The sequence below is a fragment of the Rattus norvegicus genome, chromosome 16 (genome assembly GCF_021556685.1).
Source record: "Rattus norvegicus strain SHRSP/BbbUtx chromosome 16, alternate assembly SHRSP_T2T, whole genome shotgun sequence".
Lineage (NCBI taxonomy): Eukaryota > Metazoa > Chordata > Mammalia > Rodentia > Muridae > Rattus > Rattus norvegicus.
The window spans coordinates 68404042-68416030 of NC_141549.1; the positions used below are offsets into that span (position 1 = coordinate 68404042).

Genomic DNA, 11989 nt, shown 5'->3' on the forward strand with positions numbered 1-11989 from the left:
CATTGATTGGACCATGCTGTTACGTAAGAGCTGGGTAACCACATAAGTTGGAGTGGTGCATAGGCTACAGGAGAACTCAAACAGAGAGGCCAGAGGACAAAAAAGGTTTAAGAACACCCACATAAGAAATAAATAAACAGATGCAAGTTTCACATATAGCACAAAAATCACCTATTTAACATTGGCAGTATAAAAATGTCTTACCTTGCTGTAGTCTGATATGCACGGAGTTGAATCAGCGAAATTTCTTTTGAAGACGCTCAAGTGTGACTCGAGTCCACTTGGTTTGTTTAGAAGCAAGGAAATGGAGAGCAGACGATGCTGTTTCCGGTGGACATTCCCGGGCTGCTGGAATTACATCACTAAGGTTAAGGTGACCCAGACAAGTCATCATGTAGAAAACTTCACACTGTAACTGTCCAAAGATCTCAAAGGCAGATGAAGTATAGGCAAGTTCCAAATGACTCTTCATGAATGAAAGGTAGGAAGGAAGGAAGAGAGAGAGACAAGCAGACAACAGACAGACAGACAGACAGACAGACAGAACAATAAATGAAGGAAGGGAGAAAAGAGAGGAAAGGAAAGAAGAAAAAGAGAAGAATAAAAGAAAAAAATAGACAAGGGGTCAATCTCAGAAGGAACAGGAAACTGCAACCTTCCTGGTCTCCGGGCTCTTTGGGAAAGCTTTGTGACGAACGAGAACAGGGTCTTGTGTCAATGACACCTTGTCCTGATTAACGAACTGTTTGGTGCATGGTGACATGAAGCAAGTGTGTCCCATGGCTGCTCTCCCCTTTTGGCTGACACCATATCTGCCCAGAAACACCGTTGATGACACAGGAACCCATAGGCAGCTCTCTGAGGTACGGAGACAAGCTCAATGCCCTCACTCCAAGAGAACAAAAATTTAAGAAGAAAACTATCGCATAACTTTTTAAGAAGCTCAAATGTATGTGAATGGGCTTTTCGTTTTGCATTCACACACACACACACACACACACACACACACACACACACCACACCAGGGTCTCATGCATTCTTCACTTCTCATAGGAAACATCCCTCTGTCAGAAATCTCACAGAACTGATCTTTCCTGCAGGAAATCAAAAGTCAAACCCTCAGAACTACCTCTCTCCCTAGCAGAAGTTTCTCACTCAGAGTTTTACACTCTGACTATAGACTTTACCATTTTGATTTCTGAACAGTGAAGTCAAATAGTTATGCTATGAAACTGTTCCTTAGCTCTTCTCACAGTTCATAAGGGCAGTGTGCTGTTAACCCACATATCCCTAAAGGCTTCAAAGAGTGTAAGGCCAGGCCATTACATCCTGAAATAACTCCTGATCCTAAGGGTCATTTAAAAATAGGAGAGCAAGAATGGGTCTGTCTTTTCTCCTAGACACATTAGAATGAAAATGTGTTTGATGTGACTCACCATGGTCCATCCAGCCAAACCAGAGAGACTTGGAGCATTTCCACTCCTAGAGACAGGCCAGACCTTTGGGATGATTTTGAGTACTAGCTCGGATTTGCTCTTGCCTTGTGGATACAGTCGTGCAAGAAAAAAAATGATAGGAATAAAAATAATGAGAAGAGCAATAGGCTAAAGCAACAGGTTTTATTTTCCTTTAAACACTCATATTGTGGATGGAGCAAAATCCTGAAGAAAAAAAAAATACCAAGAAATTTAGGTGAGAAAATTGTAGTCAGTACTGATGTGAAGACAGAATTGAATCCTGTGTTCGAGATCCCTATCTTAAGCTGCTTCTTTTTAGTTCCTTTGTCCTTTACTGAGCTCTCTCATCCCTGAAATGATTGTTTTGCTGACAAGTAATAAGAATTTTGCTAATCACTGGATGCTAGTGGTCCACAAACCCAACTCTGTCCTTCCCTAGTTAACAAGGACCTAAACAGAGCTCGTTACAGGAATCCCTGAGAGTTTGGGGGAGCAACCCATGATGACCCCAATGCTCCTTTCAGCCCTTCTGTATGCACCCTGTTTATTTCCTAGCTTGTCAAAGAGTATTAGAAAGAACAGAGAATAGCTGCAGCCAAGGGCTTTCCTCCCCCATCCCCGATTTCCTTCTCCCCTCATCCATTTGTGAAACCAAAGCCAGGTTCTCATATGTTCTACACAAGTACACCAGGCCTCACTGGCTTTAAAGAAGTTCTTCAGCCAAAAGGGGAAGGCAGGGCCTGCCATTTCGCGATGGCAATGCTAATGCTCCACTTCCTAACCAACTTGTGCTTATGTGAAGGAGTCCCTGGAAGGAAGACCACGGAGATATGGTTGTGCTGCTTAGACAGACACGCTAAACACTATTTAGGATCCTAGGGAGGAAGGCTACAGGGTCATTGGTTGTCTAGGGGTGTGCAGTAGATACAAGTAATTAACACCTAAGCCCTCACACTTGTGTCATTGTTAGACTTGTACAGCACACACACAAACACAGCAACTCCACGGCACCAACCGAATGTCTCCTGCATACTGTGGCACCGCAATGCACCAACTGCTTTGCTTTTCTAATCATGGCTTCCCTGTCACGGCTAGCCCAGGTTAGGAGTTATGCTGTATGGAATACCCCTTCCCACTTTGTACTCACTTTTTCCTCCTCCCGCCCCACCCCAAGCATCTCCTCCCTCTGGTTTTCATTCCTTTATTTTTTTTTTCTCCCTTAATATCAGGCATGCTGTGCCAGGGACTCCAGGTGCCTCCCTAACTTCTAACCTTCCTTTTCCCTTGTACCTGACTTTTTCTCCCTCTCCGTCATTCTTTCAGTCTGCCTATCCACTTGATTTGTTTTTCCTCTCCACCTCCAACCCTTTCTGTTTGTTTTTGTATAATCTTTCCAGTGTCGTAGTCTTCTACCTACTGACTTCCATTCTCCTCTTAATAATGAGTGCTCTATTAATTTGATTTGACAATGTTCTTGACCTGTTAACTGGGACTTGATTACCATGGACTCGGCTTGTAGGAAATGTTTTCTTCCATGATAAGATCCTCTAATTGATAGAGATTAAAAGTCACTTATTCGTGTTTAAGAAAACTTCCTGTGACTCTGCCCTCTCTCAGTGGGGAGAATGATATAATTTCCAAGGCTGAACACATAATGGAAATCCTCTTTCTGTATTTCTTGTTGATGCTCAGATAGGGACGATCCATTTGTACTTTACTCTCCAGTACTTGCCCAGGTTATTAATTTTAATGGCAAACAAGCCAGTTCCAGTGTGCACCGGGCAAACATGTAAAGATCTTCTAATACATAAAATTAGATTATTAGAAGCTCAGTTGCTAAGAGATCAGCCTCCCCCACTGAGTCTGAAAATTTTGTTAACAGCCTGACTCACCTGTATATAAAATCAATGAGGGGTTGGGGATTTAGCTCAGTGGCAGAGCGCTTGCCTAGGAAGCGCAAGGCCCTGGGTTCGGTCCCCAGCTCCGGAAAAAAGAAACCCCCCCCCAAAAAAAATCAACGAAGCCATCCTCAGAGACACTAATTTTTAACTGGAAAAGTTTCCACACACTACAGACTTACCTCATCTGGAGTAGAGTGGTGCCTCTAGTTGAGAGCTCAGAATACAACACTCACTCCTTAGAATATTCAAGCTGCCTGATGTGGAACTGTGCAATCTAGTCCAAAGTATATATCATTTATGTTAATGGTGGACTTAATACAAATTGGTTCTCTGACTTTAAATAACAGCATAATAAGCATTTTCCTCCAAAGAACAAATCCATTCTGTGGCCCAAGAGTGCCCTACCCACCATGTTGGGATTTTTTTGGAACAGCACCCTGTTCCCCCACAGGGTACCTGTTCTTCTAGTTCATCTACTCTAAACTGTAAGGCTGTTGCCTTAACTTACAAACTACAAGCCAAGTTCATATTCGCAAATACATTTGAATTAAATTTTATTAAGTGTAGACATGTCTCTTTGTAAAGACCACTGGATATAAAGTGATAACTTAAAACTTAAGGGAAGCAGGAAGACAGTTGGGGTGGTGGGTAGCAAACGGAGGATGGGAGAATGGAGGGTCTCCCCAGAGCCAGTCTTAGGTCTTTTTTATCAATATTGATTCCTGTTGTCTTTGCAAGAGATTTTGTATAGGATATTCAATAAATAGAATAATATCTATATAATTTTAATCAGTTATTTTGTAATGAATGTCTATGATTTTTCTCATGTGATCTTATAAATATATAATAGCTGGCAATTAGAGGAATCATAAAATATAATATTTTCATTTTCAATGCCACAGCTAGCTTGCTGTTTATGCTTAAAGTACAGCAAAGAACATATTGTATTTTAGACATGAGTGTAAATGTGAACAATTGTCAAGTGTTAATTGTCTTGTGGACATGGGTAACGTCATTAAGCATGCCAACTGTTTGGTTGTAAGTCCTGGTGATGGTAGTTGACGTCAATGACTTCTACTCTCACCCCTTTCCAGAAGCGGAGGAACTCTACCAGAAGAGGGTGCTGACAATTACTGGCATCTGTATCGCCCTGCTGGTGGTCGGCATCATGTGTGTGGTGGCCTACTGCAAAACCAAGTAAACCTTCACCTCGTCTGTCTAGTCCCCTTAATGTAGACGCATCTTAGGCACGCAGGGCTTTGTAATGACAGATCCCATGCCCAAGGCTTGGGGGGAAACTTACATCCTTATGTTCCCCACTGAGATAGACTTTGTGGACCTTTGCCTGTTTTGTGAAACTAGACAAATTTCTCAGCTACTCTGGCTTTGTCCATGGAGAAAGGCCTGTATAGGATCAGCAACCCACACAAGCACTTCCTACTTAGAGCATAAATGCCAAACAGCAGAACTAGGGGGCCCACAAACTTATGAAACAAAAGAAGCACTTTATGGTACACAAGATGCAGGGTTTGGGAGGCGGATTTATTTTTTATTGAGTGTTAATATGATTATGTCTTCATTCTATTCAATTTCCAACATAAATGCTCCATAAATGTGTATAAAAGAATTTTTGTGGAAGGAGAAGAGAGCCAAATTTGTTTGGGGAAAAAAGTTAAAAAGAAAATCTTAAAGATATATAGTCATCATGCTTACCTTGTACTGGTGTTCACGCTAGCACACACCTTGGCTCACTGATGAGCCCCTCTCTCTGCTTAGGATTTCTTCAAGTCTAAATGTAACGCCCAGCTAATGGAATGTTATTTGGCTGTGGCCTGATGACATATTTTCAGGTTAAAACTAATCACAGGAATGTCTTGATCTGAATGTTGCTCTAGAAAACAGAAGTAACATGCAATCTTTTTGTCACAAAATCTACAGCATGAATTAAAAAATATTATAAATAAATTATATATATATATAAATGCTCTGAAGACTGAGTGAGACAGATTCTCATTGAATTAGCATCATAAGTCTTCTTAGATACAAATTTTAATATTTACCACCTTTTTTTTACAAAAAGCATTGCAAGTTAGAGTCTTGCTACAATTATGCCAAAATATAATGGCAAACTATACCCAAAGTCCCATAGATAAGCATGTGGTATGTACACACAGTAACTGTATAAGATATACAAATGAAAAGTTAAATTAATTTTCTTAAGCAATCCATAGGAAAGTTTATAAACAGAATCAGCCTCGTTGATCCCACAGTACAAAGTGTGTAAGACCAAACAATGACTATCTATGTGACTTAGACAAAGATGGTTGAGAGTTTAGCAAAATACTAATGCATTTGGGTTTTTTTTCTCCTCTTTTCTTCTTCTTCTTCTTCTTCCTCTTCTTCTTCTTCTTCTTCTTCTTCTTCTTCTTCTTCTTCTTCTTCTTCTTCTTCTTCTTCTTCCTCTTCTTCCTCTTCTTCTTCTTCTTCTTCTTCCTCTTCTTCTTCTTCTTCTTCTTCTTCTTCTTCTTCTTCTTCTTCTTCTTCTTCTTCTTCTTCTTCTTCTTCTTCTTCTTCTTCTTCTTCTTCTTCTTCTTCAGTACAATTAGCTACATTTCTGTAAGAATCCCATCTAACCATCAAAACCTTCCTTCTCAGGATGTGTGGTACTGCTAATTCTGAGGCAGAATTATGAGACAATGTCACATACCTCACTTCGCTCATGATCATCGCCTATTGAGTGTCTCGAGTTACTCGTTAGCATTCACAGAATAAAGATTTGGCTGTAGAAAAGAAAAAAAGAGAGCGAGGGACAAACACATGCTCCTTTTTCATCTCCAGGAAGCAGCGGCAGAAGCTTCATGATCGGCTTCGGCAGAGTCTTCGGTCAGAACGGAGCAACCTGGTGAACATAGCGAATGGGCCTCACCACCCAAACCCACCGCCAGAGAACGTGCAGCTGGTGAATGTATGTTGACTGACCCACTGAGAAGACCAAGCGTGTGTTTTCGTGAAGGCACACTAGAGTTGTTTTTTTCTAATCTTAGGCTCCTTACCTGCTGCCACTTAGCACAACGGCCTTCCAGAAACCCAAGGGTTGGCCAGGAGAAAACAGTGAAAGCTGTTTTACAATGGATCCGGTTATCAGCACATGGTCCCTTACACTGAGGCCCTTAAGACATTGGGATGATGCTTGGTTTGTCCTGCAGGAATGCCTAGGAAGATGAGAAAACAGCTTAAGTCATAAATAATAAACTCAGAGTCGGAAGGAATGTTTAGTTCTAGTCACTTGGGAATGAAAGCTACTCCAGTTTATCAGTGACTCATAGCGAACCAAGCAAAGGGCTCTTTGAAATATTTTTATTAGGGTCCCTTCTGGGGACATGTGATTGATTTCTATGAAGAATTTGGAACGTGAAAAAGTGGGAAACTTGGAGCAAAGCTTGAAGAGTATAATACTTGAATATTACCTGGCTCCTTCTATGTGATGCCATGGCCTCCATGTCAAGTGCACCCTCAGTCATTCACATATTTTGTTTTTATTGTACCATGCAAATAGCTTCTAAATTCTACTAGATGTCCTGTGCCCTGACACCGTGTGCATACCAGCATTGAGTTCCTTCCCATATTAAGAGATCAGGCCCAGTGCTCTTCCCAGACCTCGTAGTTCGAAGTTTTGACTTTCATGTCCCAGCACAATCCCCACTCTTTCCCTTGGAATGTGTAGCTTGCTTAATAGTCAAAGCTTGCAACTTGTAATACCGTTTTCTGTCCTGTAAGAGAAGCTCTTGGGTGGTGAAAATAGGTCATTGATTCATGGCAGGAGCTGTGGTTACTACTGTACTCCCAAGTCTCATAACATAGACGTTTGGAGAGTGTTGGCGCAAAGGGCTACTAGGGATCTTTTGTTTCCCTGTCAATAATGGGATTCATTCATTAGAATGTTTTGCAAGATCAATAAATGCATTCATTGCCAACATAGCTATAATATTTAGTACATCTTATATATGTTATATATATATATTATATGTAATGTGATATTATTATGTACAGTATAATATATATTAGCAACAGGACCATGACTAGATTGAAATTAGAGCACAAATAACTCCTTTAAATGTTATTTCATAATTATATTCAGCCTAAAAATAATGCAAACCTCACTAAACCAAAACACCTAGCCCACCGCACTTAAGGGGAGTTCTTAATAATTGTTAGATAACATTTTCATTAGGTCCACTGGGTTCAAAGCACTTCCAGAAGGCAAGGGTAGAATGGATACCAAAGCAACAGTGATGTAGCAGTTGTCCCCAGGAAGGGAAAGTATTTCCACAAACAAAAAGAGCCAGCCTATAAAGTTCGACTTGTATGTGTAGGTCCTTCCATAACAACCAGGTTCTTTAGAGTCCACATCTCAGTGACTCTAAAGAACTCTACCCTACTCATATCTGTCTATTCCTTTTCTCACGATTTAATTTATTTCACTCAGATTTTTAGAAATACAAACGTTACCTGCAAATAATTTAAAAGGAACCTTTAAACACCAGCATCTCACTGTTAGCATGTCGTAAATAGTTACTGAGTTATGCTGATGAAAGTAAAAATTACTAAATATAAAGCCCTGGATATAGCACAGGCTTTGTTCAAACCTGGAAAATATTTTAAGTCTTTGACATAGCACTGAGCAACTTAAAATCTTCAGCAGTATCGGTAGGGCCAGAATGGGCATTATGACATTTAAAATACCAGAGTTCACATTTTTCTAGTGACATGAAATTTGAAATAAATCAGACTCTCTGTACATGACAAACACACACACACACACACACACACACACACACACACACACACACACACACACACCAGATATCAGTTAGTTTTCTTGACTTGAAGGAATGCAGACAAAAATAATACTGGACAGAATGTTTGGGACATTTCTGTTATCAGTTGGAACAGAGAGAACTGAAGTTGTGATTTTAGAACGTGTCTTGTGCAAACATCCAGCAAGGAATTTGTTCATGGATCTAACCTCAAAGCCAGAGTGGCCAGAAAAGGTCTCTGGCCAGCTGTGAGAGACAACCTGAGCACATGTGTGCGAGCTAATTAGTGTACTTGCGTTTTGACTTACATGAACTTTCAAGTTCCGTCTCTTTGTTTATCCAGCAATACGTATCTAAAAACGTCATCTCCAGTGAGCATATTGTTGAGAGAGAAGTGGAGACTTCCTTTTCCACCAGTCATTACACTTCCACAGCCCATCACTCCACGACTGTCACCCAGACTCCTAGTCACAGGTATGAAGGGGGAAAAAAAATCTCAGAAGGAAAAAAATGTCCTAAGAGAATTTATTTTGTTCATTACCATTTTCTGTCCATTCCTAACAAAAAGCAAAGGAGACATTATAAAAGCAGGAAAATTGACTGAGCGTGAATGCTAATAGATTTTGGATATAAACTGCTTTTGCCTTGCTAAGCCTAATGCTTCCATTAGAAACAATAAAAAAAAGTGGTTAATAGTTATTACCTCGTAGCATTGCTATCCCTTGGTCTAGAAATAGCCTTGATTTGTACCTGGCTACTCATTGAATTGCTGCTCATGGCAGGGGAAAAAAGTCTGTCTAGATTCTGTGTGATACTTAGAAATTTGTTTCTAAAGCTTAGAATGCCCTAAGTACCACCCCCTGGAAATGCCTACGTAGGTAAGCGCTCAGTTCTTGGATACCCTGGCTGGGAAGCCATGCTGTCTCTGATCACTCTACCAAGTACAGCAGCAGACTTCCAGACATATTGCACACCGCAATGCCTTTGCTTAACCCAAGCCACTCAAGCACCGTGCAACTGCACTAATGAACTACATGTTCACAAGTCCAATACGAATCAAGATTCTCTTTACAGTAAAGATCTTTGTATCATTTCTGGGCCACAGATGTATCAATCACCTGAAATATTTGCCAGAATGACTTTTCGTTCCTTGCCATTTTCCGCATAAGCCAATCTGTCTCACTGTCTCTTAACGTTTCTTTTCTCCCCAGCTGGAGTAATGGGCACACGGAGAGCGTCATTTCAGAAAGCAACTCCGTAATCATGATGTCTTCGGTAGAGAACAGCAGGCACAGCAGTCCCGCCGGGGGCCCACGAGGACGTCTTCATGGCCTGGGAGGCCCTCGTGATAACAGCTTCCTCAGGCATGCCAGAGAAACCCCTGACTCCTACAGAGACTCTCCTCATAGCGAAAGGTAAAACGGAAGGGTAAAGCTATCGTGGAGGAGAACCTCATTCAGTGAGAGAATCCCATGAGCACCTGCGGTCTCTCCTAAGGAAACTCATCCTTTCATAAGGGGCGTCATCAATTCCCTGACGCTCCTAGTTGATGAAGTCAACCTCTTATTTGTCTGAACTCCTTTCTCCTGAGCTTCTCCCCGCGTCCCAGTGGCTGACAGGCAACCAACTCCTAAAGAGCAGGAGTAATGTAATGTGGAAGGCCCAGCCGACTTGGAGTTCTCAGACCTGACCCTAAGGTCAGACTCACTGGGGTCTTCCTTTCGTCAGGTGCACCATTTTAAGGACCCTCATCTAATCCCGATCAGCCAGTTGTCCATTCTCTACCTCGATGGTTGTTCTGCCCTCCTCTCCTCATGCTCTAAGTACCCAGCCTCTAGCCTCAGTTAAATCAAGTCGAGGGCTGGGACACGGCTGATGGTCATGGCGGAATGCCTCCTCGGGTTCCACCACACTGTATCCATTTACGACATCCCCAGAAGTCATGGGTAAATAAAGTTGTTGTGTGATGTGCCTGGCAGCCTTCGTGGGTGATTTTCAAAGCAGATATTGCCTCCGATGTTACCATCAATTCCAGAATGTTTGTGTTTCTTTTGGAGGGAAGTCCAGTTTGGGTTGGAGAAGTAATGGCAGAGGTAAACTAGAGGACGGAGGAGAGTAAACTGGAGAAAGTACTAAGGAGCGATATTGAACGTGGACATTCTGTTTAGCCCTTTTCACCTATGCTAAATGAAAGTCAGAGCCCGATGACTATTTAGCCCATCTGCGGGCTGTTACCTATTGATCTTCCAGTCCAGTTCACTTATTTCCTCATTGTTATTTCAGTTTAGTCTCTTTCCACTGACTAAAGGGTCAATATGATGTCAGGTCCACATGTGCTTTTATAGTTTCATGGGTGGAGGTGATTTCAAAGAACTTCTCACTGATGGACCTGAAAGTGTGGCCAGGAATCCACTGGGGACCTTCAGGTCAAAGAGCCTGCTGTCCACCGTGTCCCCAGAGCAGTCTTAGAACAGGATAGAACTTATGAATTTAGTAGTCTCTTTTTAACGCATCTGTGGAAGAGGATGATCTAAAAATGGCTTAGAGCATAACCTTGTATGATTATATTTTTGTATATTGAAGTCTGTCTATTACCCTTCAGCCCCCTTTAAACATGCAGACAAGGTAGGGTAACATTTCTTTTCATTACCGTGGCTTGGTTTTGAGGGTTCTGTCTGTTAAAGGAGGTATCCAGGCATGACCTAGACACCATCTAGAATGTCAAAACAGTCTTAAACCGAAAGATCTTGGGGAGAAAAAGATGAATCACTTGTATGTGTTGGTTGAACTGTGACTAGCGTTTCTCAGAAGGCCTAATTTAGGTACCCTCAAAAGATGTCTGCAGGCTTAGGGCCCCCAAATGTTTCAAATTCTGAGACACTTTCTCCCATTTTAAACATAGTCAGGCCTCACTTCCATATCACCATGAGTCATGACAAAGTGAGAGAATTAATAAATAGGCTTCCTCTTCCCATTAGCTTGAGTTCAGAGAGCAGTATCCTGTGTCATCACAGATCACACCAAATTAGACTGTGAATGTCAGTGTTAGGAAGAGTCACCCAGTGTTGTGCACTGCGAGCATCGTTATCCAAAAGAGGAGGACTAGGACTCAGACTCAGCCCAGAGGACATGACTTCCTGCTCTAGGAAAGGCACAGTACTGCAAAACAGGCACACAGTGTCTGGACTATGATAGTGGCATCATCCAACATAGCAATGGCATGAGATACCATGGTACACCTAACCCTTGTGCATACACAGAAGCTTGCCAGGCCCCTTGGGAAGATCTTTGCAAGTTACTTACGGGAGGAAACCCAAAGCTGATGCAGTGTTGGGATTTGGATGAGTAAATACACGGGACATTGGAGTTAGTGTCCATGGCGGTGACATGAAACCAAATTATGGTTCCTCTCAGGCTTGCCCTCTGATGTATTACACCCTGAAATGGACAGTTGCAAATCGAATGTTAACGAGTAGCATTTCATGAAAAATTCAACTTAAAAGCACACAAATGTATTACGCTGTGATTTTTAAGTTACTATGCTCTTTTTTTTTCATAAGACATAACCTTATAGCTGAGCTAAGGAGAAACAAGGCTTACAGATCCAAATGCATGCAGATCCAGCTGTCAGCAACTCATCTTAGACCCTCTTCCATTACCCATTTGGGCTTCATTCTCTAAGACCCCTTGGCCTTTAGGAAGGTATAGTATTTAAGAATACTTCTTTCCCTTCTACGTCCCCAAGTCTTGGTCTTTATAAGCTGAGATGTTCTTGGAGCCCCCTTGTCTTGGCTCACATACTTTGATTTAATTT

At 41.7% G+C, this 11989-nt stretch overlaps 2 protein-coding genes across 21 annotated transcripts in view; both read left to right on the top strand.

The window, feature by feature from the left end:
* The window catches only part of Erich1 (glutamate-rich 1), a gene marked incomplete at its 5' end in the record, with an annotated part of 52793804 nt that overhangs the window by 37533482 nt on the left and 15248333 nt on the right, over positions 1-11989 (top strand).
* Nrg1 (neuregulin 1) overlaps positions 1-11989 on the top strand; it is a 1057931-nt gene that overhangs the window by 1036408 nt on the left and 9534 nt on the right. For 10 of the 21 annotated variants that reach the window (NM_001271130.3, NM_001271129.4, NM_001271127.3 and 7 more), the window contains 4 exon segments: positions 4453-4555; positions 6197-6323; positions 8519-8649; positions 9387-9590. In NM_001271130.3, coding sequence (NP_001258059.1) covers positions 4453-4555; positions 6197-6323; positions 8519-8649; positions 9387-9590 — 565 coding nt within the window. 21 annotated transcript variants of the gene reach the window in all.